The following is a 23,736-nucleotide window of genomic DNA, read 5'->3' as shown; positions in this document are numbered from 1 at the left end:
GCACACACTTTGCACTTGAAAGTTCTAGGGTCAAGTCCTAGTATCTCTAGTTACAAGGCATCAGGTGGCAACGCTGAAAAGATTATACTCAATGTCCTTGAAAGCTACTGCTAATGAATAGTTAATATGGAGCCGGAGGGACAATGGCCTGACTCCGTACAAGGCAGCTCCATATGTCCATATTAGCTCAAGATATCATCTTACTTTCCTCCCCTTCACTTTTTCTTATGGTCCAAACCTATCCTCCCCACCCACCCCTGGCAGTGCAGCTGTGCTGAAAAAGATACACACTGTATCCAGCGAGAGAGGGGGAAGAACAGGAGGCGTCTTAAGGAAAAGGGGGTTTAAACCTCCTTTCCATTCTGTAAGCCTCCCATCCTGCAATGGTCTCTTTGGACCTGGGCCAGCAATTCTGCTGACACAATTGGAAGAAAAGGGATGGGGAGGCTGTGGAAGAGGAGGACAAGATCAGGAATGCACCTTCACCAGCAGCATTGTGCAGCCTCCTTGCCCCATTCCTCCTCCTCCCTGCCCAGGTTTGCCAATTCCCTGCCCGCATTCTGCCCTCCCCACCTACACCCACCTCCTATGCTGGCTTATCTGCTCCAGTGGACAGCCAGTACAGTGACAATGCACATGGGAAGGCTTCAGCTGTCCTGCTGGTACTCTGGCAAAATGCTCTTTATGGCTGCCAGTGCTGGTGGAACACTAGTTCCACTAGCAGGGAAGCCCAAAAGGATTGGGCTGTCCATCTTAGCCATACCATCGACATGTCATACCCTTACCACCAAAAGTTTAGTACCTGCATCAATGTTTCAATATTTTAACCCAAGCAATTTTTAAACTATGAGCCAAGGCAGGTTCTTGGTATAAAGGAGCAAAGGATTTGAATCACCATCTCTGAGGATGAACGTGTCACCACCACTTATGCCTTGAGTCACATTTCTGTTTATAAAAATAGTTTTTCCTGACTTGTTATGGGATAGACATATACACACTAAGCAAAAAATGAGCAGAATGGTGTAGAGCTGTAGAAATCAGAGAATGAAACATGAATAGTGAACAAATACAACTGTCACTAAATGTGAGAGGAACATCCCACAGTAGTTAAACATGGGAAAATTTGGCATTTATTTAAACCCTTAGGAATTTGACCTTCAATACAACAGGATCACATTCTTGGAAACTTCTAAACTTCAAGCTTTATTTGGGATTTCAGCCAAATCTTATTCTATTAGCTCTTTTTAGCTTGCAAAGGATCCTGCTGGAAATGCAAAGATCTCCGGTGCCAACACTTCCATCAGCACCTTCCAAGATAGTTTTGCGAGATCTTGTACGGAGTATTTGGGACAAAATTTGAGGTCATATTGCCATCACTTCCAAATACAATAAAGGTTATCTGTCAATGCTCAGTTAATTGACATGGTGATCTTATCCTGTACCATATCCTGGGGTCTTCTACCCGTTTGGTCCACATACATGTGATGTAACACTAAAATGGCAGTCAGCACTCCAAAGGTGGCAAACATGAATGCCGTAAGACAGGTATAGTTTTAGCTGCAGCATTAGGAAGACAAGTTTTAAAAAAGTAAAAGAGAAGTGATGAACATTTTCCATAGCTGTAACTACAGTATCTGTATTAGGAATGGCTGTTGACATTGCACAAGTTGTAGATAGGTAGAGTGAAGTAAAAAGAGTGTAGAGATATACAACTATGCATATCTAGTCAGTGGGAAATAAGCCCCACTGAACCAAATAAATTAATCCTGAGCACGTTTCTATAGGATTGAAGCCTGAGCGCCAGTACTGAACCAATATGCACTTGATGACATTTGATGTGCAAATGGAGCTTCTGTAGGAAAAGGTATTCCCATTTATTTCAGTGGAGCAGATGCAGTATGCAAGCAGGCAGGTGTAGGAGATTGGTCATAACAGCGATAAAGGCAGTCTCATCACCTCTTTCTTCTTCTAAACCCTGCAGGAGACCAATGTGTTAATGCAGCTAGAACTGGAGAGTACTGGGGAATTGAGAAAAATGGAAAAATTTCATGGCAGTTTAATGTCTAGAGAGCAAGGGCTGTGAGAATATTTGAATGAGGTTCTTGATCATTCTTTACGCAAACATTAAATCAAACTGACACAGGCTGCAATCCTAACCACACTTTCCCGAGAGTAAGCCCCATTGAACAAAATAGAATTTACTTCTGAGTAGACCTGGTTAGGATTGTGCCCACATTGTCTTAAAAAGGACTCCAAGAAGGTCAAGATACAACATAAAGCTACTAGCTGCCTGTATCCATAACACAGGCTGGTTAGCCAGTGAAGTTCAGCTCCCACTTCTCCCTGCTCATCTCTTATTAACCACTCCTTGACTCACTCTCTTATCTTTGTTATTTTCCTCAAATTCCTTCTCCTTCACCTACCCAATGGTACATAATCTGATCAATATGTTATTTCAGATTATCTTCTTTCATTCAAGGTATGCAAGAGACATGCATCTAAACATGTTGTGGGCACCTCGACCCTCTCATCCCAAAGGGGTAGTTCTATGTTGAAAAATAAAGGGAACAGAGTAGCTTTAGCACGAGCCCTTAAAATGATGAAGGCAAGTGCTGCTGCTATCTGAAGTCTATGTTTCAGGAAGGGCACAGAAAAGAAAAGGAGGGTGGTATGGAAGGCTCAGTCTCTACTCACTTGTCTTTCCCTTACAATACTTTCAGGGGCTTATATGGATGCCCTTCAAAGGCTCATAAGAACATAAGAACAGCCCCACTGGATCAGGCCATAGGCCCATCTAGTCCAGCTTCCTGTATCTCACAGCAGCCCACCAGATGCCCCAGAGAGCACACCAGATTACAAGAGACCTGCATCCTGGTGCCCTCCCTTGCATCTGGCATTCTGACATAGCCCATTTCTAAAATCAGGAGGTTGCACATAAACATCAAGGCTTGTAACCCACAATGGATTTTTCCTCCAGAAACTTGTCCAATTCCCTTGTAGGAATGGACAAACCCCTTGTCCAATCCCCTAAACCCTACAGCTCAAACTACCCTGGGATTGCTGGCACTCCCCTAGAGGGCAGATCAGGGTCTCTAAGCAGAATTTTATCAGGGTGTACAAAGTTTATTTTGGGCCCCTTCCCAAAGGGAAGGAGAAATTTTCACTACTCCAAAACGCAGATGAAGCCATCCAGCTCCAAATCTTACTGGGATGGCTTATTTGTTACCTTGTGACTACAGCCACCTCCCTGGACTCCCAAGTCTGGTAAAAACAACCTTTGTAAGACAAAAGAGTTCATACTTCCAATGGTCCTCATGAGCCCCATGACTGAACTCATCCACCTAGTTACCAGCCCCTCTACGGGGTGGGAAAAGGCAGAACCCAGCAGGGGTCCCCCATTAGCAAGAGAGGATTGAGTCACCCCATCCAAGAATCCCATACGATTCTATGAGGTGAAAACCTATAAAAACCCAGGCTTCAGAGACTTGTGTTGTTTGCTCTGTTGCTTGTTCTGCCTGTGCCCATGGCATCCTGCCTTGCTGTTAGTCTGTGGAGTCATAGCCTACCAGTGCTGCTTCAAATCACCCCCCATTCCAGCACAGGTTGATAACACCATGCAACTCCCTTTCTGCTCTCTCTGAACATGACTGAAGCTATGGAGGCATCACAGGCTCATCACCTAAACTTCTGGGTCATTTCTCTCTCCCAAAACATCCTACAAATCATCTCCTAGATGATCCTACAAATCATCTCAAGAAAGACAGCTTGGTTCCTTAGTCCTGCTCCCTCTTAGTGTCAAGAGCTTGCTTCATAGCCCTCTTTCTGTCTTTGAGATGCCTCTTTGTCCAAGGAGAATTGCTTGATCAGACCCTTGCTGCCATGACCTCTGCTGCTAAACATTCTCAAGCCTCACCGAAACAGGACACATAACTTCGGTCCATCGTGCATCCTTGTAAAAAACCCACCAAATCCCCACTATCCTTCTGTGTCTTTTGCCTCTTGTGAAGTCAATCAACCCACTAACTCTCCCCATTTCCCTTCTTCCCAGCACCCCAAATGCTTCCTTCTCCTCCCCAAAGTTTCCATGGGAAGCCCATCTAATCACTCTACATCTCTTTTCCCCTCTACATTCCTTTTCCCCTCAGATTTTTCCCCTTCTTTGCTCTGTCCCTTCTCCTTCTAAGGTATTCTTCTCTCTTCCTCCTAACTGCTTTCCCCAGAGCTCCACTATTAGTGATAGTTAGCTGTAAAGTTCCCCCTGTATAGACTGGTGCGTGTGAACAAATTAAGTTACATCCAGTCTGAACCCTCCCTTTAATTTTGGAACACTATATAAACTTTTGTGCACCTCCACCCTTGTCTTCATTACACCACTGAATTATACCGTTATACGATTACACAATTGTTTTTCCCCTGTGCATGTATGTGTTTTAAAAAAGGACTGCCGGTAACACTTTCCCCTGGGTTTTTGCTCCTTAGTAGACTGCCTACTCTTGCCTTTGGTCTCCCTGTCCTATTTCCCAGGCTCTCTCTTTCTGTTGTTAGTATGTCCCAGAAACTAGTATCCCTAGACCTTGTGCAAAGTTTCAGTACCAACCAAAACGGATCATTTTCTCTTCAAAGAAATGACAAACACATCATACAGTTTTGTTCTCCAAACATTTGGGATGCTCAAAAACTTCAATGCCAGAAGCACAATACAATATAGTTTGGCTACATGGAATAATCATACTTTGATGTCCAAGCCAAAGATCAACAACCCGCCCTGGGTCCCTTTGGGGAGAAGGGCGGGGTATAAATAAAGTTTATTAATATCATCATCATCATCATCATCATCATCAACAGGCAACTAAGGCCCCTAAATTTATGCTGCTCACAGGGGCCAAGCAAAACTCTAAGAGGGGATTGCATGTTGAACAAAATGAAAACAGTTCCTTTACTACAGGGTTAATAGAACAAAATCAAAGAGTCCCCCAATAATCAGTCTGCTCCACTGTATGAAGCTCAAGGGAGTATACAGTACATTGTGTTCTAGAGTTGTGTTATCCTGGGCCTTGAGAATGCACAGGGAGATCTCTTGCAATTTTTTCCAAGTTAAGTAACATTGTGCAAGAAGTTTGGGCTGAAAATTTTAGTATCCTAGGCAAACTCAGGAGCATGTTCTAGGTCAAATCAGGAAGCCACACCACAAAGAAAAGTGGGTGTGAGTACAATTTTCACAGCTGAAGTGTCACATTGTTTTGACACCACCTAGGCTGCCTCCCTCATCTCAATGGATCTTTTGGGGGATGGCAATGAAGGAATCATGAACATACATACACCATACATGCAGCTGTGTCTTGAAGCAGTGTGCAGTGACTGAATTCAGCAAACTGGTGACCTAGTACTCATACGTCAACATTATTTTTCACTTACTACGCAGTAAGTGAAAAATAAAACTGGCTTTTACTCAAAAGGCTCCAACTGTGGAAAAAAACCTGGAAACCAGGGCAAAATTGTTAGTGTTTACATTAACATGTTCTGGTAACTGATACAGACATCAAACAATGATTGGGTTTTTCTTCTAATCAATTGACAACTTTACAAAAGAACTAATTCAAAGATACAGTCCTCAACGCTGCTACAAGTGAAGACTGTGGCAGCCACTCCCCTTCCCCCCAAACAACTCATCCACTTGGCAGTTGAGTACGGGAGATCAGACTTCAAACCTCCCTCACTTGGTACCCCTAAACATTAAGTTCTAGTTGTAACTGGACTGTTGTGAAGATAACTGCAAGGTAGGTATCATTCGTGCAAGCACCAAGTTGCTGGTACCCATGCAAAATCCTGCATCAAGGTCCCTCCTGTGTCCACTGCTGATGTACTTTGTGGAACTGCTGCTACCAATTTGAGGGTTCAGTGTTGACTTGGCCAGCTAGGCCCTCTGATGGCCCACCGGAGCTGGCTGATCTCAGTATCACCATGGACATCACGACAACCTCAAAAATGCCATATACACCTCACAACAGCAGGACAGGTACAGAGGACAGAACTATCCCTGGTGGTCATTTTGACAGTCTATTCAAATTAGAGCTAGTTCTAAGTTCTGGAAGGAAATGTATTCATTGAGTCAGATAAAGTCTAATGGATTCCAAGGAAAAGAGAACTTCCAAGTAGATTCCCTTATCTGACTGGAATCCAAGCTAGGCCACTATACACATTGCTGGCCATATGTTAAGAATAGTATAACCTCAGGCGAATCTAGATGGTTCTCTAAACCATTCATGCACTCTCTTTTAAAACTGCACATACACAACCCATAACAGCAAGCTAAATATTTCAAAAATATTCCCCCGAGGCATGGAACAGTGCTTTCATGTGGAAATTACATATGGTGGGGGGGGGGGGAGTGTCAGATGCCAATATTAGCCTTGTGGACTTAAAACACCCGGTTTCTTTAATGAGTTAGTTTTAAAGCCAAGCACAGTGGAACACAAGGCATAATCAACAGTACTTCCAGTATAGTTTGTAAACCAAGTATATATGGGGTAAAGAAGGGAGGAAGGAGCTGCTGGAATAACAGTTTTTTCAATGCACTGTTTTATCCTCCTCTCCGCACCAGAATCAAACTACAAGCATATGGCACATTTTAAAATAAACTCATCCAGAAAAGAGAGCAAAGGGAGAGAGAAAAGAGCAACCCGGAAGATGTAGGAAGCTGGTCCTTTTGCACCATTTCATGCTTTGCCTGCCTACTTCTGACAGACATGAAGGGCAGATACTGAATTAACCTCATTGGATTTAAAAGCATGTGGTGGGGATGGAAAGAGCAATCAATCCTGATTAATGGTTTTAAGCAACGCTGGTCCAGCAGGGATTCCCTGAAAGTCTCTTAATGAAAAGGCAGATGCACCAAACCCAACATTCCCAGGATCAGAAATATCATCATCATCACCACCACCACCATGGACTTCCACACTGCCCTTCCTACTAGTTTTTGTGTGGCTCACAAAGAATCCAAATGTGTACTCCTAACCCTGCTCTGGCACAGAAAGCCTTGCCTGGCACTCCACTGAAGAGCATCCCACAGGTGGCTTAGTAGGGGTTAGCTCTAGCTGGATTTTCTTCTTGGGGGGGGGGGGAGAAGAGAAGAGGGCGATGCGAAGCCTGAAAAGCGGCCAGAGGGGGCTGGCTGCGGCTTCCTTTACCTGATAAACGTCCCTGATGCCACACCAGGTCCTCAGCGCCTGGTGGCATCCCCGCACCCGCTGCGTGTACCACCTGCGCAGCGTCGAGACGGTCAAGTTCCACACCAAGCGGCTGCCGCTGAACAGCAGGTCCTCCACTCCGCACATGAACACCGAAGCCATGGCCTCGCCTCGCCTCTGCTCTGCGCGCCACGCGTCCTGCCTGGGGTGCGCTAGTCCCCTTCACAAGGCCACCTCTGTGCGAGCAGGCTCATTTTCTATGGGGCGGGAAAGGGGGGCGAGGAGGGCGCGCCGCTGCTGCCGCCGCCGCCCAGGGTCAAGCGAGGCGCGCACAAACTCCCCTTTCACTCTCCCTTCTTGGGCGGCCTCGCCGGCGCCGCTTGAAGCGCGGCCAAGTGCTGCAGCTCAGCCCCGGCGAGAGGCTGCCCCAGCAGCCTGTCCTTCTTAACAGCTTAGACAAAGCTCCCCTAAGCTGCGCCGTCACCACTTCTAATTAAACGTTTAACCCACTTCTGTTGCGCGCGCTCGCCTGCCTGCCTGCCTGCCCCCCCCCCCGGACAATCACCTCAGCTCCACGCGGGGGGGGGGGGAAATAAAACTAAACAGAGACCACGAAGAGTCATTCCTCTCAGTGACTCAACGCGCTCTGCTCCCCCCTCCAACACTTCGACATGGAAACGGGCACGCAGGGAGCCGGGGAGGGCGCACGGCGCGCGCACACACTGGAGTCCCTGCAGGACCTCGTTACGCGCGCCTGGAGAGAAACACAAGGGTCGCCGTTTTGTGCAGACCAGAGGGAGTCCACACACACACACACACTCCCCCCACCCCCAAGACCCCTTTCACTGCCTCCCTTTCCCACAATGTGGAGAGAGCCCTCCATCCCCGGGCGCGCTCCTTGGGCTGCTGCGCCTCCCTCTCTCCCTCCCCAACTGCTTTGGCGCGCAACTCATCGCCACAGAGAGGCGCCTGGGGCTATCAGCCTTTGGGGCTGAAAGGGAGCTGCGAGCCCCCGTTCCAGGAACTGCAGTCCTCTCCCAGCGCAGGGGCAACGGGACAAAGGCCCCCAGAAGCGCCTGGCGCAGCAGGCACAGCCTCCCACCGGCGCACCCGAGAAACAGGCGCGAAGAGTAGCCCGCAAGAGAACTGCAGCCTTTCGCGCTACAAGCCTGTCCTGGGCGACACGCCAACAAGCTGGCACTGAATCCCGAGGAAGATGGTTCAAGTCAAAAAAGCCCCTCCCCCAGTCAAACACCGTCAGATGCCCCGAGAGAGCCCCAGAGTCACTGTCCCTGTTCAATGTCCTGCAGGCCGGGTGACCAGGCACAATGGAGGACAGAGTGCCTCTACCTTCCACCAGTGTATAGAAGAGCAGGTGCACCTTAACATGGAAGGGTATAAAAAGCTATACACTGGTGAAAGTGCAGTGTGAACATAAGAACAGCCCCACTGGATCAGGCCATAGGCCCATCTAGTCCAGCTTCCTGTATCTCACAGCGGCCCACCAAATGCCCCAGGACATTGCTGCATGACAGCAGCAGCAGTACAAGAACAAGGGAATGGGTTGGCAAGGCATGGAAGTGTGGAGGGATACTGGCATTAAGTTGTGATCTGATATAGTCAAATCCCTCTGAATTTTCGCACACAGCTTCATCATTTGCTTACATAATACTGCTTAGTATTTTCAAGGCACTTTCTGTACATTTAAAGCCCGTCATGCATATTATCTTGATGGGGTCATTATAAAAACCCTGCAAGTAAGAGTTCGAAAACAGTGTTATTTGTTTTATTTGGAAGTAAGCCCATTGTGTTTGGTAAGACTTAGGCTGTGACTCTGTCTTACTCACAGGAAACAAACAACTCTACCTGTAAGGTTAGTGAGATTATGCCCATACTGTAGATAGGAAAGACTGAGGCTGAGAGGGAGTGGCTTCCCCAAGACCACCTGGTAAGTTCCTGGCAGAGGTCAGAGGCAAACCAGGGAAGAACTGCATCACTTAATTACGACACTACTCACACTGGTGCATGTGAGCCAAGAGGTTATTTTCAGTGACAGACCTGAATACAAAACTTTGATATTTACAGCTAAGAAAAAGGGGATCAAGGAAGCACAGAACAGGTGATGAATGGGAATAAATGGAAATGTTCTGTTCCCTTGATTACAATAATTGGTGGTCCTTCTTACACCTCAGTCTCAGGATTGCGGAAATTACAAAAATATTGATGATGATGATAAAAACATTCATAGTGCACCAGGAGTTTGGACTGGCATTTTTTGGACTCTCAGTTTGAATTATAGCCAAGAATTTAGGAGCTAGTGAAGTACTGTCACAGTATTTGGCATGTTCCTAGTAGTGTGGTTTTTTGCAGCTATCCGGTTGTTATCCCATCTATGCCAGATCTATCCTATTATTGCCCAGATGTTTTCCCCAAACACTTGGAGCTGTGCCTAGTGCTCTGATCACTACTGGGATTGTGTAATTTTCTTTCCCAAGAGATGCTGAACTTCAATTTCTAAATCTCTTATTTTGTCATCTTTTCCAGCTGCTCCTGCTGCTACTACCACTACTATTGAGGCAAGATGGAAGTAACTGCACTGGACCAACTTGTTCTTCTAGCCATGTATTCAGAAACCGTTGCCTTTAGGGTTGCTAGGTCATATCCAAAAAAATGATATTTTTGGATTGGACCCTGGTGATGTTACAAGACTGCCAACCCATGAAAAACTGAAGAAAATTTGGTAAACAGTCTGAGCCCAGTGGTTGTCCCAAATGCCTGAGCTTAATCTTTGCCACTTGTTTGCCTGAGCAAAAAAGTTGGATCAAGAGTCATGATAGTTCACTCTTCTATCAAATCAGCTTGCTATTTAAATTTTAAAAAAAACAAAGAGGCTCATGGTAGTAAGGGGAAATGATCTGGGTTAACAGCTTTCTTTAAACAAGCAACTTAGGGCCCAATCCTATCCAACTTTCCAATGCCAGTGCATCTGTGCTAATGAGGCATGCGCTGCATCCTGTGGTGGGGAGACAGTCACAGAGGCCTCCTTAAGGTATGGGAACATTTGTTCCCTTGCACTGGGGCTGCATTGCAGCTGCACTGGTGCTGGAAAGTTGGATAGGATTGGGCCCTAAATGTACATTGCCCTCAAATTGTTAAACCTTTTTTATATACAAAAAGTTGTAGCCACTTTCTAAGTTAGACTAGGGTTGCAGGAAATATAATTAATAACCAGGATGGGATAGCAAAAACAGATTGGGAGCTACTGGGTGATTTGGAGTAGATTGCCAAGGGTTTCATCCCAAAAGTTTAACAGCAGCAACTTAGATTGCAAACAAAGCAAACTCTTTACCAAGGCTGACCTTGCACTCATTGATTATCTCTCAGTGTTCCTCACCTATACTGTAAGAGCATTAATTGGATGCCGGTGCCCTGAACTTTTGTGCAACTCTGCTGGCCAGTTTTAGACTTTAATGTTAGGATACCTGATTTGTAGAGGTGTTCTTAAGCATTTTAATTTTTTTTTCAAAGATTTTGTTTTTTCCCCAAGATGGAAAAGTGCGTAAGTAGTGTTATGTGTTTTTATTCTAAAACTGTACATTTTTATAAATTATAATTATAAATTTTAATCACTTTACAAGTTAGGTGATATAGTGTCAGCAGATGCAGTCGCAGTCGTTACCCATGCACCCCCACCAGTCCAGCCCATTATTTATTTTTTAGCAAATTTCCCAATTTATTTTTTGCAGATTTATGTTTTTTGTTTGTTTGAGAAGCGCAGAAAGCACAGTTATATGTTTTTATTTCGTCACCACTGAAAAACACACCCCTACTAATTTGTAACAACTCAGATGTACAGGTGGAACCTGTTTATTCGTGGAATTTCTATCTGTGAATCTGGCTCAATACAGGTCCCCAGGACCTGCGTGGAGCCAGACCTGGCCCACCTGAGCCTTCCAGAGGCAGGCTCTGGTCGCATTCGGAGCTTGGTGGACCCCAAATTTTGTGTTGCATGCGAAATTTGGTATTTCCGTTCCAGGAACAGAACCCTCACAAATAACAAGGGTCTAACTGTATATTCACCCTTATATATGCAGGTTTTCCCAGTGTGTGGCTCATGGGGTACAGTCACGAATTGGTTCTGATCCCTAAACCACATTTTGCACCTGACTCAAGAGTGACAGACCTGAGGTTGTAGTTAAAGATAATATAGATCCTACAAGTTTGAAGATTGTCCACCCCTAATGATCAGTGGTCAGATGAAAGGCAAGGCTCCTGGTATTTTTAGCTGTCATGGCCAATCAGGATGCCTCTTTCTGCCTGCCTATCAAAAGAATGTTAGGAATTCCTACTCTGAATCTCAATATACTGTACAGTTTTGCAGGTATGAATTCTAATGCTGCACTCCTTGTCACCTCCCTGCATTACAATCTCTGAGCATGAACTGGAGGTTGTCCATGACTTTGTGTACCTTGGCTCAACGATCTCCGACACTCTTTCTCTCGATACCGAGCTAAACAAGCGCATCGGTAAAGCAGCTACCACGTTTTCCAGACTCACAAAGAGAGTCTGGTCCAACAAGAAGCTGACGGAACATACCAAGATCCAGGTCTACAGAGCTTGCGTCCTGAGTACACTTCTGTACTGCAGCGAGTCATGGACTCTTCGCTCACAACAGGAGAGGAAACTGAGCGCTTTCCACATGCGCTGCCTCCGACGCATCCTCGGCATCACCTGGCAGGACAAAGTTCCAAACAACACAGTCCTGGAACGTGCTGGAATCCCTAGCATGTATTCACTGCTGAAACAGAGACGCCTGCGTTGGCTTGGTCATGTCGTGAGAATGGATGATGGCCGGATCCCAAAGGATCTCCTCTATGGAGAACTCGTGCAAGGAAAGCGCCCTACAGGTAGACCACAGCTGCGATACAAGGACATCTGCAAGAGGGATCTGAAGGCCTTAGGGATGGACCTCAACAAGTGGGAAACCCTGGCCTCTGAGCGGCCCGCTTGGAGGCAGGCTGTGCAGCATGGCCTTTCCCAGTTTGAAGAGACACTTTGCCAACAGTCTGAGGCAAAGAGGCAAAGAAGGAAGGCCCATAGCCAGGGAGACAGACCAGGGACAGACTGCACTTGCTCCCGGTGTGGAAGGGATTGTCACTCCCGGATTGGCCTTTTCAGCCACACTAGACGCTGTGCCAGAACCACCTTTCAGAGCGCGATACCATAGTCTTTCGAGACTGAAGGTTGCCAATACTAATACTCCTTGTTAGCTATACAGAATGTGATTAGTGATCACAAAAAAAGTGCTTTCAACCTTGGCTTCCCTCACCCACTTCATAATTCAGTAGGGAGTGGTATAGTCATTAACGCCCAGGCCTCTCCAACACTCAGGGAGTCCTCTGCCACACCCTCCTCAGGGTACAAAACAATAGGGTCATCATACACACAAGAATGGTCCTTGATGAGTTCACCCTACAATGGCCTCTGCTGTCCTCTATGGGGATGTTGGCTATAATAAGCTAGGTCACAGACCTGTCATGTTCCCCTTTTCTTCTGCTTATAGTTTGCTCAGGTAACCACTGATATTGCATCAAACAACCCCATTCTAGGAGCACCTTTCCCAAGCATCAGCCCAGAGCACCACCTGTGCCCAATTCTGTTTCAGATTGATCTGGCTATGGTTACTCATGCTGGGCAGTCCAATCCAAACCGCACTGGGACAGGCAGGCTAGCTTGCCTGCCTGTATCCAGCGTGGGGCTGGGGCTGGCTATGGCAAAAGTCGGAGTAAAGGGAATAAACCCCCCTTACACTGTGTTGCGCTGCAGCCAGCCCTATGTGGTTACTCAGATTTGCAGCAACAAAATAACTGATGCAAATCAGAGCAGCCCAGGTTGGGCCAACCAGCTGAGGATGGGGATTGGGATCCAGCCTAAGTGCCAGAGTCCAGTGCCATCTCCCAACCCAGACTGGTCAGATGAGGGTGGGGCACATGTTCCACAAAGTAATGAACTAATCACTAGAATTGGGTGGGAAACAAGAGGTTTAATTAGGTTGTCCAGGTAAAATTAACCTACTTGTAGATATTTTAGGTACATGTTACAAAGGATTATTTAGCTGTGACTCTGGTCACTCACATTTTTTGACAAATGAGCCTTGAAAGAACTACCGAGAGCAAAGTTTTCTGTGTCTCTCATTTTACGATTGGTATCTTACATGAAGCAGCAGGGAAGAAACCAGTGTGACACCTAAAGGCTTACTATAACCATGTCTGGATTCTGCAGGGGGGGAAAGGAGATCAATGGGAGGAACTGTAAAAGCATGTAGCATTTTGAAGATAAATGCAGGCAGGTGCTACATGTAGCTTTGTATGTCATTTGAGTTTTCAGAACTTTAGCCAAGGAAAAAGCTAGGGATGAAGTTCAAAGGGAGCTGCCAGACTGTCCCATCCCCATTCATGCTTATATAGGAATGTTCCTATTTATATCTGTGAAATGCTGGGCAATATGACTTCTCCCCTACCCCCTCAAAATATAAAGCAAGTATTATTATGAGGTTTTTTTTTGTAGCTACTAATTGATTTTATATTCTATTTTAAATCAATGTTGTAAGCTATATTATCATTGTTATTAATTTATGGAGACTGTTTATATTACACTTTTTAACAACAGCAGCAGAAGTTTACAAAACAGTTTCTATAGCAAAGTGAGGCTGCAATTCTATAGACACTTACCTGGGAGTAAGCCCCATTGATATAATAGGATGCCTGAATATATAGTGTATATATATAGCACTGGGCCCAAAGATCACCAAGAGAGGTTGACACACCCCCTTGAGCCTTGCAACCTACCCCCCTCGCCCTGGCTTAGTGATGCCACTGCTAATTACTGCAGATATGAATCATAGTTCACACATTCAGCTTACCCCACAATAAGTTATCTCCTCCCGCTTACTGCTCTCTTTAGAAACGAAGCGTTCTCACAGTGTCTTATCATAGTGTTTCTCAAACTGTGGGTCAGGACACATGAGGAGGGTTGCAGGACATTTCAGGCATGTCCCTATTAATTTCAAGGTGTATTCTATTTTTAATATATTAGACTTCATGCTACTATAGTATGTGACTGCATTTGGGGAAATGTTACAGACCTGTATTTTTACAAGCTACTAAGTACATGCTTTTAATGATGATAGTCAATGGGGCTTACTCCCAGGTAAGTGTGGCTAGGATTGCAGTCTTTGGGATGTTTGGGGAATTTTTTTTTAAACAGAGCAGCAACTGCTTGGGAAGGTTAGGAGAGTTCTTCTTTTTGAAAAAAAAAATATTTTTTTAAATACTTATTGTACTTACTAATTGATTTGATTTTGTCATTTTGGTTGTATTAAAAATTTTCCTGCTTAATGACGTCACTTCTGGCCATTATATCACTTCCAGGTTGATGACATCACTTCTGGTGGGTCCCAACAGACCATCATTCTAAAAAATGGGCCCTGAAGCTAAAAAGTTCAAGAACCACTGCCTTATCAGGTAATCGGTCTATTGTGAATGTTCAGGACAGGTATACACTCAATTTAGATACAATTCATTTTTAACTATGTGCAATATGAACCTTCTGTAGTCGGTATCAAGCACTGAACAAGTTGCTATGTTCAGTTGGGAACAACAAAAGCATGTAGTTTAATACTTTATGCATCTTTAAACACTGAAGTCAAATTTCTTGATAAGCAGATTGGTTTGCTCATAAGTAGAGCACACAGGCAGATCACATTCAGACAGATATGATTTGACATGTCTACTTTCACAAAACCCAGTTTTAATGCTGCAGAGGCATGAAACAGAGGACAGGTTCCTGCCAGCCCAGTGCTATTGCGCTGGTTCAGAAGCACCAACAAAGAATTACTGCAGTGCCACCAAAGTGCCAGTTCAGCCACCTGTAACTTGGACCTCCATAAGTCAGAGAGCATGTGCACCTGGCCCCATAGAACAATGGGCCACCAAAGACTCAGTGGACTCCTGTTGAGTTTTGCTTGCACCCGTCCATTGGATAAACTGACTATAACTTAGGGGGGATCTGGGGGATTGGACAAGGCTTATTCTATTTCTACTCCTTTCCACCTTTTAAAGCATCTCTTCCTATTTCTGAGAAAGTGCATGCCTGACTCATGATGCCAAGAGCTCTGAGCAATTGCCTCTCATTCTCCAACAGACAGATCATGGCCAATCTGGTTTTGTATTTTATTAGGTAGAGTAGGGAATTATAGTATGCTCTAAGATAGTCTGGTCTTTATTATTATATAAACAGAAGTTAACCAATAGTGTTATTTTATGTTTATTTGTTTTTAACTTTCATGCAACAGAATCTCTCTTCATACCAGGGTGGAAAGAAAAGCACATAGACACACCATTTTCACAAGAGTAGGTGGTTCTCCAAGGACGGATTTGGAAATACCAGTTTCTAAATGTGAATTGCAATAGAAGCTGCCCTTTGTTTAAGATACTTGCAAGTTTCATTACTTATTTTAAAAAAATGTCTTTACAAAGCTGAACTTAAAAGCTATAGCAATATACAGCTAAAATTTAAGAGATAGGCCAGTGAATGGGTGGGGAGAGGGCAGAAGGTGGCCAGGACCATGGGCAAGTGGGTGGGGAGCAGGAGGTGGGGCCAGGATCTGGCAATTATGCCAGATCCTGATCCTGTTCCCAGGCAGCCTGGAACATTCCCAGGTTGCTTGGATTTGTGTTGCCGATTTAGGTGGCGTAGATTCAAGTAGCCCCATTAGGGCTGCAGTGGCTCTCCCTGGCGGAAGGGGAAAAGTTCCCCCTTACCTTGGGGTGAGCCACAAACTGCCCAAAACTTGTACTGGATGCCCATTGGCCTGCCTGTTTCCAGTGCAAGTTAGGATTGCACCCTAAGGCTACAATCCTATCCACACTTTCCTGGGAGTAAACCCCATTGATTATAATGGGACTTACATCTGAGTAGATATGCATAAGATTGGGCACTAAGCATAACAGCTTGGCCAACCTGGAAGCCTGGAAGGTATACCCAGATGCTAGAAAGGATGACCAAGCCATGAAGGATTCCATGTGGAGTGAAGGGTTCTAAGTGTTTGTATAACAATTATTGTAAAAACTCATTTGAAATAAAGATGAGTTTAACACAACTTGCTTTTGTGAACCACCTTCAGTCTGTAAGACACTCACAATGTGTTGTGCAAATCAGTGAGAAAGGTAGTGTACAAATGTTATTAACAAAATAAATTCAAAACATATGATATTTTGCTGGCTACTCTTTGAACTGGGTAGGCAGGGCGGTTTGCTGTCAGTTGTCTAATTCCTCCTTTAGCTTCTTCCAGCTAACTTCTGATTAAGGTTTCTCCAGTGATCTCTCTGATTCGTTACTATGAAATAACCTCAAAGGGCTCAACATTTCATTTTGAACAAAAGCTGCCCAGAGGAGAGGCTGCACCTAGTGCTTTGGTAAGTAAAGGGAAGTGAAGTGGGAGTGCCTCTCTTCCCCCTCCCTAGCCCTGGGTGATTGCTGGCCTACCCACCTGCCCTCATCCTCCAGGGTATGCATGCAAGCAAATGCACAGGTGGCAAAATGGGGCGGGGAATTCAGGGGGGGGGACACAGGCCATTGCTAGAAGCCGCTTTAGCAACAGATCATCCTCTATCTTCCCCCAAAAGACTACAGTTCCAAGATGCTTGGCTCCTAGTGCAGCACTGGGTGGACTGGATAGGTCAACTGGGAATTACAAAATAGCACTGAGAAGAATACAGTGCTCTGCTGTCACTGCTTCCCCATTCAGGAACATCCCCAGAGCCCAGGCTTATGAGGGAGCACCAAAAACAGTGGATCCTTACTGTCTAAGGAATTGGTGGCCAGTTATGGATATGGGTCCTTTTATGGGCATTTACCCCAGGTTTGTGCTCCATCAGGTCCCACATGTAGCTCCAAGACACAATAGATACAATGCAAAAGAAGGCATACAGGACTGTGAACAATGATGGTTTTAAGAGTAATCAAGTCAATTCCTGTTCTCCTTTATTAATGAGGTGCTGGCACACCTAGACCGACTAGGGCAAAAAAACTCAATAGTGATCTAAAATTTGAAGAGGCAACGGTTCAATAGAAATAGTTTATTATAGCAAATTAAAGTTGGCATAAGTGCTGCTGTGATGAACAGCAAACATCTAGAAATCAGATCTCAGCATTATCTGGGGCATTTGACCATAGAAGAGAAATGACAGCTTGAAGAAAGCAATTGAACATTCATTCCCATGCCATAGAGCTATAAACTTTATTCACCTAAAACTGAGGCAAATCCAGGGCAGAGCTTGCAAGCTGCTGGAGTAATAATAGTTGCTTCTTATACTGAAAGGAATAGAGAGAAAAAAAAAATAAACCCAAAGCTTTATTACCAGAGCACAGGCATTTCACAGAGATCAGCCATGTACAGAAACTGTTTTTTTTTTTTTTTAGGAGAAGGGCTGGTTTAACCAGAATACAAAATGAACTGCTGCTCCTTGGGCAAAATCTTACGTGGGAGCTTTCCTACTGTGCGATCCAATTCTCTGTGCATACTTGATTTTTGCTTGGGCCTTGGATCATATATATTTATTTTCCGTAGTATTTTGATTGAGAGCCAGACTGGCAACCTAAGGCAATACAGACTTCTGTTTGCTTTTCTTGCTGTATGGATAATAAAGGTAGAAGTACCATACGCTTTCCACAAAGCTAAGGCAAGTTTTCTCCACTTAATAGTGCCAACAGCTACAACCAGCTTATTTAAAATTGTGCATTTAGAATTATGCCTGCAGAAAGTTTTCCACCCAAAGACAGTTTTTCAAGACATTCAGAGGGATTAAAGCACCTACTGACAGTGATTTTGCAATGTTTAGTCTCAGAATGGAAAGAAACCATGTTATCCACCCAACTGATGTAGTTGTCAGATGTAAATGCATGTGATAACTGGTGTGTGTGATTCAACCGTTTGGAAATGGCCCCTGAACCCTATGAACAGGTCCTTAGCTTTAAACCCTATCCCAGCCATCTCCTAGGTTCCATCCCTTACCTGTCAGCCATCAAATTCTCCTTCTCTCTGATATCATTCTAGTATACCCCAATGTTTCTACATCCACTTACTTTCCTGTTTCCCTGAATTCCCCCATATGATGCTCACCCCACTGGCCCCCTTCTAAAAGGAAGGTCCTGCTGGATTGGGTCAAATAACTATCTAGACCAGCATCTTGTTTTCCACAATGGCCCATTAGCTGGGAAAGTTGTGCCAAGCTGTCATTATATTATCATTCATTACTTTTTTACTGATATTAATGCGGTGTACTATTTTACATTTTATTGTTACTTTAATGCTGTTTTTTTAACTGAAACTATGTTCTGTCTTTGTTTTCATATCTATATTGTCTGCTGCTCCTGATTGGCTATTTTATGCATAGTTTATTGTTCCAATTTATTGTCTTACTATGTATAAAGTATTCTATGGTACTCACCTTGGGTGCCCACATCAGTGGAGGAAAGGCAGAATAGAAATATTATAAATAAAGTCACAAGCAGGAGAAAACAGTATCCTTTCCCACTACTGGTCTGTCAGAGTCAAAATGTCACCATCTTGCCAAAACAGGAAAAATGGATTCTGTGTTTATTATTAAGTGCCCCCCAAAAAAAACTAAAAAAAAAAACATTGGTTGATTTCTCTGTCAATCTGTTGCAGAAGTAAGGTTTAAGCACAATACAGCAAGTTGTAGTGTGCGTGAATGAGTCAGGTGACATCAGAGATACATAGCCCAAACTTAAGGGAGAGCTGAACTTGGAAGAAAAACTGGAAAGCCTGAGGGTCAAAGTGTATTGCAAAACTCCTTGTAATACAAGGCACGTGTGTACCTTGCACAAGAGGGGAAGAGGGTGAGTGATGACTGAGAAAAAAGAGAAACTTGCAACTTTTGCCAAGGCGATGGAAAAATCCAGTTCAGCACAGTCCAGAGAACCCCTCCCCACCCTGAATGATGATGCTAGAAGAACCAAAGAGAGAGCACCTCCCTGAGGGTCTAAACAAGGGGCTAAAGAAACTCACTGAGATTACATAATAGCTATCTCTCTCCTTTCCCCAGACCAGTGATTTTCAACCTTATGTGTCTCACGGCACATTGACAAGGCATTAAAATTATCAAAAAAATCCATCGGTTTTTTGACAATTGGCAAGGCACATTATGCTATTGGTGGACGGCTTACATCCCCCAATGGCCCTACTAATAAATGACCCTCTCCCAAACTCCCGCAACACACCTATAGACGATTTGCAGCACACCAATGTGCCACGGCACAGTGGTTGAAATTGGCTCCCCCAGACAGTAATTCCATCATATGCACATCTTTGGCTAGCTTGGGTGTGTATGGAGGGTGCACAGAGTGACAGCCCAATCCTATCCAACTTTCCAGCACCGGTGCAACTGCAGTGCAGCCCTGGGGTAAGGGAACAAATGTTCCCATACCTTAAGGAGGCCTCTGTGACTGCATCCCCAACACTGGAAGCAGTGCATACCCCATGGGCACAGCAGCAGCGGCACTGGAAAATTGGATAGGATTTGGCCCTGAGTGAGTTAGTGAGTGAGTGAGAGAGAAAGAGAGAGAAAGAACCCAGTTTACTTAACAAAGGCAGGATCACATTCCCATTCCCTGAGAGCTAATAAAAGCAGCCTGGGGCACAATCCTAACCCCTTATGTCAGTACTTTCCATCACTGGCATAGAGGTGCCAATGGGACGTGTGCTGCATCCTGCAGTTGGGTGTCACTCAAGGAGGCCTCCTCAAAGTAAGGGAATGTTTGTTCCCTTACCTCAGAGCTGCACTGCCCTTATGGCAGTGCTGGAAAGCCCTTACATAAGGGGTTAGGATTGCTCCCCTGGTCTATTTCTTTACTGTAACTATTAAGATTGGTTTAGATTTGTATTGCTGTTTGGATGTGACTCTCCTTATAGAGGAGATAAGATTCCCCTTTCAGGGTGCAGAAGTGGGCAGGCCTGATCAACACTCCTGCTTCTCCCCTTGGAGCAGGCTTCTGTTGGCCCTGGGCCTGTTTTAGATCCAGCATGTTCCCTGCAACTGGTCATCTGAGGCACACTGGTGCTGAAGCAGAATGCAGCACCTCACCAATGTGACTAGTAGTTAGACCTCTCTCTCTCTTTCCACTTCCACTCACTGCTGGGGTAATGTTTCGTAGTTTCTGTTCTCACTTCCAACCCTTTCAAGCACCTCACTAAATTATTCAACTTGCCCTGTTTCTTCAATTCCCCCCATCCTTTCCCACCAAGAATACATAGCTGCTGCAATTCCTAGACCCTTCTCATTGGTTTAATTCCTCAGCAAATGGAACGTGAACAAATATTCCATGCCTCATTTGCTGGGGTTCATTTTGTAGGACGTTTAGGCTTCTGTGATAGTGCCACAACTCACATTTGATCCATTTTTCAAATCCCCATGACTTTTTGAAGCACACTGGCACAAATCTATCATGTTGTTCTTTAGTTGGCTCTATCCATCATTTCTTTGTGACTGTATTTTCACGCACTGCTATCCCACCCCCTTCCAAGGAGGTCAGGATAGAATACATGGTTTCTCTGCCCCCCACATTTGATCCTCATAGTAACCCTGTAGAGGCAGGATAGTCTGCAAGTTAGTATCTGGTCCAAAGTAACTTACGGCACAATCCAATCTTGCACTGGAACAGGTAAGCCAGGAGGCTTGCGCTGTATCCAGCACAAGATAGGGCTCCAAAGTGGCTCAGCCAAAGGTAAGGAGAAACTTTTCCCCTTACCCCCAAGTAAGCCACTGCAGCACCTATGGGTCTCCCTGGACTTGTGCCACCTTAGGAGGGAGGCATTCCAGGGTGGGGGGAGGGCAGGCAGAGGGTGGCCCCAGGGGCAGATGGGGAGCAGGAGGCGGGGCTAGGGTCCGGCAACCCAGCCCCGCCTCCCACTCCCCACCGGTCCCTGGGGCCACCCTCTGCCTGCCCTCCCCCCACCCTGGAATGCTTCCCTCCTTCCTCCTCCCCACCTTCTCCCTGCACTCCCCAGAGCCTTGCGACGCTGAACTCGGCTGACACAAGACTCACTCCATAAGTCAGTGCAGAGGTTGGATTCAGCATCTGTGGGACAGTGCCCCTCTGTGCACTGGTCCAGCCGACTCTTGAGGAGGCACATTTTGACCCTCCTGGGCCAGTGCACCAGCCCAAGGGCAAGTCTGGATTGTGCCTCAGTGAGCTTTCAAGGCTGAGCAAAGACTTTAACCTAGGTCACTCCTAGTCCAGCCCTCTAACCATTACAACACACTGGCTCTCAATAATGTTCTGTGATAAGTGCTCCGATTGATATCCGAATTGTGTCTATGTGTGTTTCCCCTCCCCCATATGTTTCCACCATTGTTCATGGTTTTGCCTTACACACTGGGCAGACAGGAAGAGGGGATACGTCTCTTCAAGCAGAACATGGCATAGAGAGCAGAGTTCCTGCCATTTTAGAATTAACACATGGAAAATCAGGAAAGCCCCACCTCCACATTTATTTGTTTGTTTTCTTAAGTCAAAGGGGAGGAGGACAATCAGATATGATTGTATGATCCTTCCCTGCAACAAGTGAAATCTATAGCAGATGGAGGTGAGAACTGTGACAATTTAGAATATTACAGTATTTGTTTATGACAAAGGCACTAGGTTACATCCTTTTTTTAAAAAAGTGGGGAGGCAAGTTTTGCAAGGCAATGGATTGACAACAGCAGCAGCTTTGTCCAGTGGGAATGGTGACATTTGGAAAAGTTTAAAAAAACAAAACACCAGTGAAAAAGGATGTTAGAAAGGAAGTCAGCAGCACTGCCCATATTCATTGTCCTGGTTTAGCTGAGTCAGCCAAAAGAAGGCAGGAAAAGGGAGGAAAGGCCACACCCAAAAGGAAAAAAGAAAAAAGGGACATTGGCATAAATTAAGGGACTTTGGAGGGTCACATTCGGGAGTTGGAGGCTCTGGTTTCTACATGAAAGGTGGAAATTTCAAACTTCTGGTATGATCTGAGTTCATTCCTATTTGAGTTAGAGTAAGGGCAGTTTACACTGGCATTTTCAGAGAGAAGGAACATCACATGGTGGGAAAAGTCTTCTTCTGTGTTTATTTCTTATCTTAGAAAAGCCATCATCAAGTGACCACAGGGCAAGATATTCAGTAAGGTCTCACAGTATGTTTCTGGATATTGTTCAACTGCAGAAAAACAGGAGCCACAATACAGAAAAAGGTCACTTGGGAAAAGGGTCACCATGATGGCAACAGACAGCCCAAGGGAGAGATACAGGATCGAAGCTTAGGGCTGCTGGAGTGTGCCAAACATCTCTGTTACTATAGTGATGGGGGCGCACCACCTGCATCCAAAGAAGGTGGGGTGGGAGATGCTGGAGGAGGCACAGGTGACATAAAATCCTCACTGCTAGTCAGGGATGAGGGCTTGAAGTCCAGGAGAGAGAGGCCCTGCCTCTCTCTGGAGGTCCTGTAAGCTCATGACACTGGTCCAACTAATCACCCCACAGAGGATGATCTGGGTGACACCTGAATCCTATGGATTTTCTAAAATCCTGGCACCAGACCTGCATCACCCTCCTTGTGGTACACTGGGCTGCTGAGTGAAGGGGTGGGCATGATGTTCCCTTGGTTCCCCCCTCTACTGCCCCCTCCATGGGAATGTGCTACAGTCACATTAGTCTCCAGTGAAAGAAATGCCACTGTTGGACCACACTGACGTGTATAAAGGACTGTGCCACCAGGGGAGACAGTGATGGGACAGTAAAAACTCTGAAGGGCAGGAGCTCATCAGGACACCCTCCCATAGCCACTTACTGACCCCACTTGTGTCTCCTGCAGCCCCTCATCCAATGAAACAAGCCTCCCATCTCCTTGGTGAGTGTTGTTATTAATTATTAACAGTATTTATATACCGCTTTTCAACTAAAAGTTCACAAAGTGGTTTACAGAGAAAAATCAAATAACTAGCAGTGTTTCAGGCTTTCCCCTCCTTCCATTCACCTGTTCCTTCTTCTATCCCATCATCTATCCATTAATCTGCAACTGAGAGTAGGGCACTTATGTCCTGAGGCAAATTTCTCACTTTGCCTCCTCCTGACACTGATGCTTCTCAGCTCAGTTCCTTTGAAAAGGGATCAAAAGGCAGCACTTGAGCACTCCATGCTGATGACATCACCACACCTGCTGTATGAGAAGTCCTGGTGCTGCACTCCACCTGTCTCCCTCCCTGACTAGACCTTTGGGTGAACAGGCAGGAAGCAGAGATATTGCCAAGTTGGATTCACAAAGGATGAAGCAGATGTCAGATGTTAATTCTTTGTGCAACACAATTCTTGGTTGGTTACTCTGAGCAAAAGAGCAAAGTAGTTCACCAGGAAAAAGCAGGCAAAGAATGGAACAGGCAGATATTAAAACACCGAGGAAAAGAGCTGTGAAAGACTAAATACCTTGGCCACCTAGTTTCATATCCCAT

At 45.3% G+C, this 23,736-nt stretch overlaps 1 protein-coding gene across 1 annotated transcript in view; it reads right to left on the bottom strand.

The window, feature by feature from the left end:
- FRMD4B (FERM domain containing 4B) overlaps positions 1 to 7,349 on the bottom strand; it is a 168,610-nt gene extending 161,261 nt beyond the window's left edge. The window contains exon 1 of the mRNA XM_066616285.1: positions 7,188 to 7,349. Within this exon, the coding sequence (XP_066472382.1) occupies positions 7,188 to 7,349 (162 nt within the window). The remainder of the gene's footprint in view (positions 1 to 7,187) is intronic.
- Positions 7,350 to 23,736: the final 16,387 nt, after the last annotated feature.

This window comes from Tiliqua scincoides, chromosome 2, assembly GCF_035046505.1.
Source record: "Tiliqua scincoides isolate rTilSci1 chromosome 2, rTilSci1.hap2, whole genome shotgun sequence".
NCBI lineage: Eukaryota > Metazoa > Chordata > Lepidosauria > Squamata > Scincidae > Tiliqua > Tiliqua scincoides.
The sequence above is the reverse complement of the archived record's forward strand: the minus strand, read 5'-3'. Positions and strand labels throughout refer to the sequence as shown.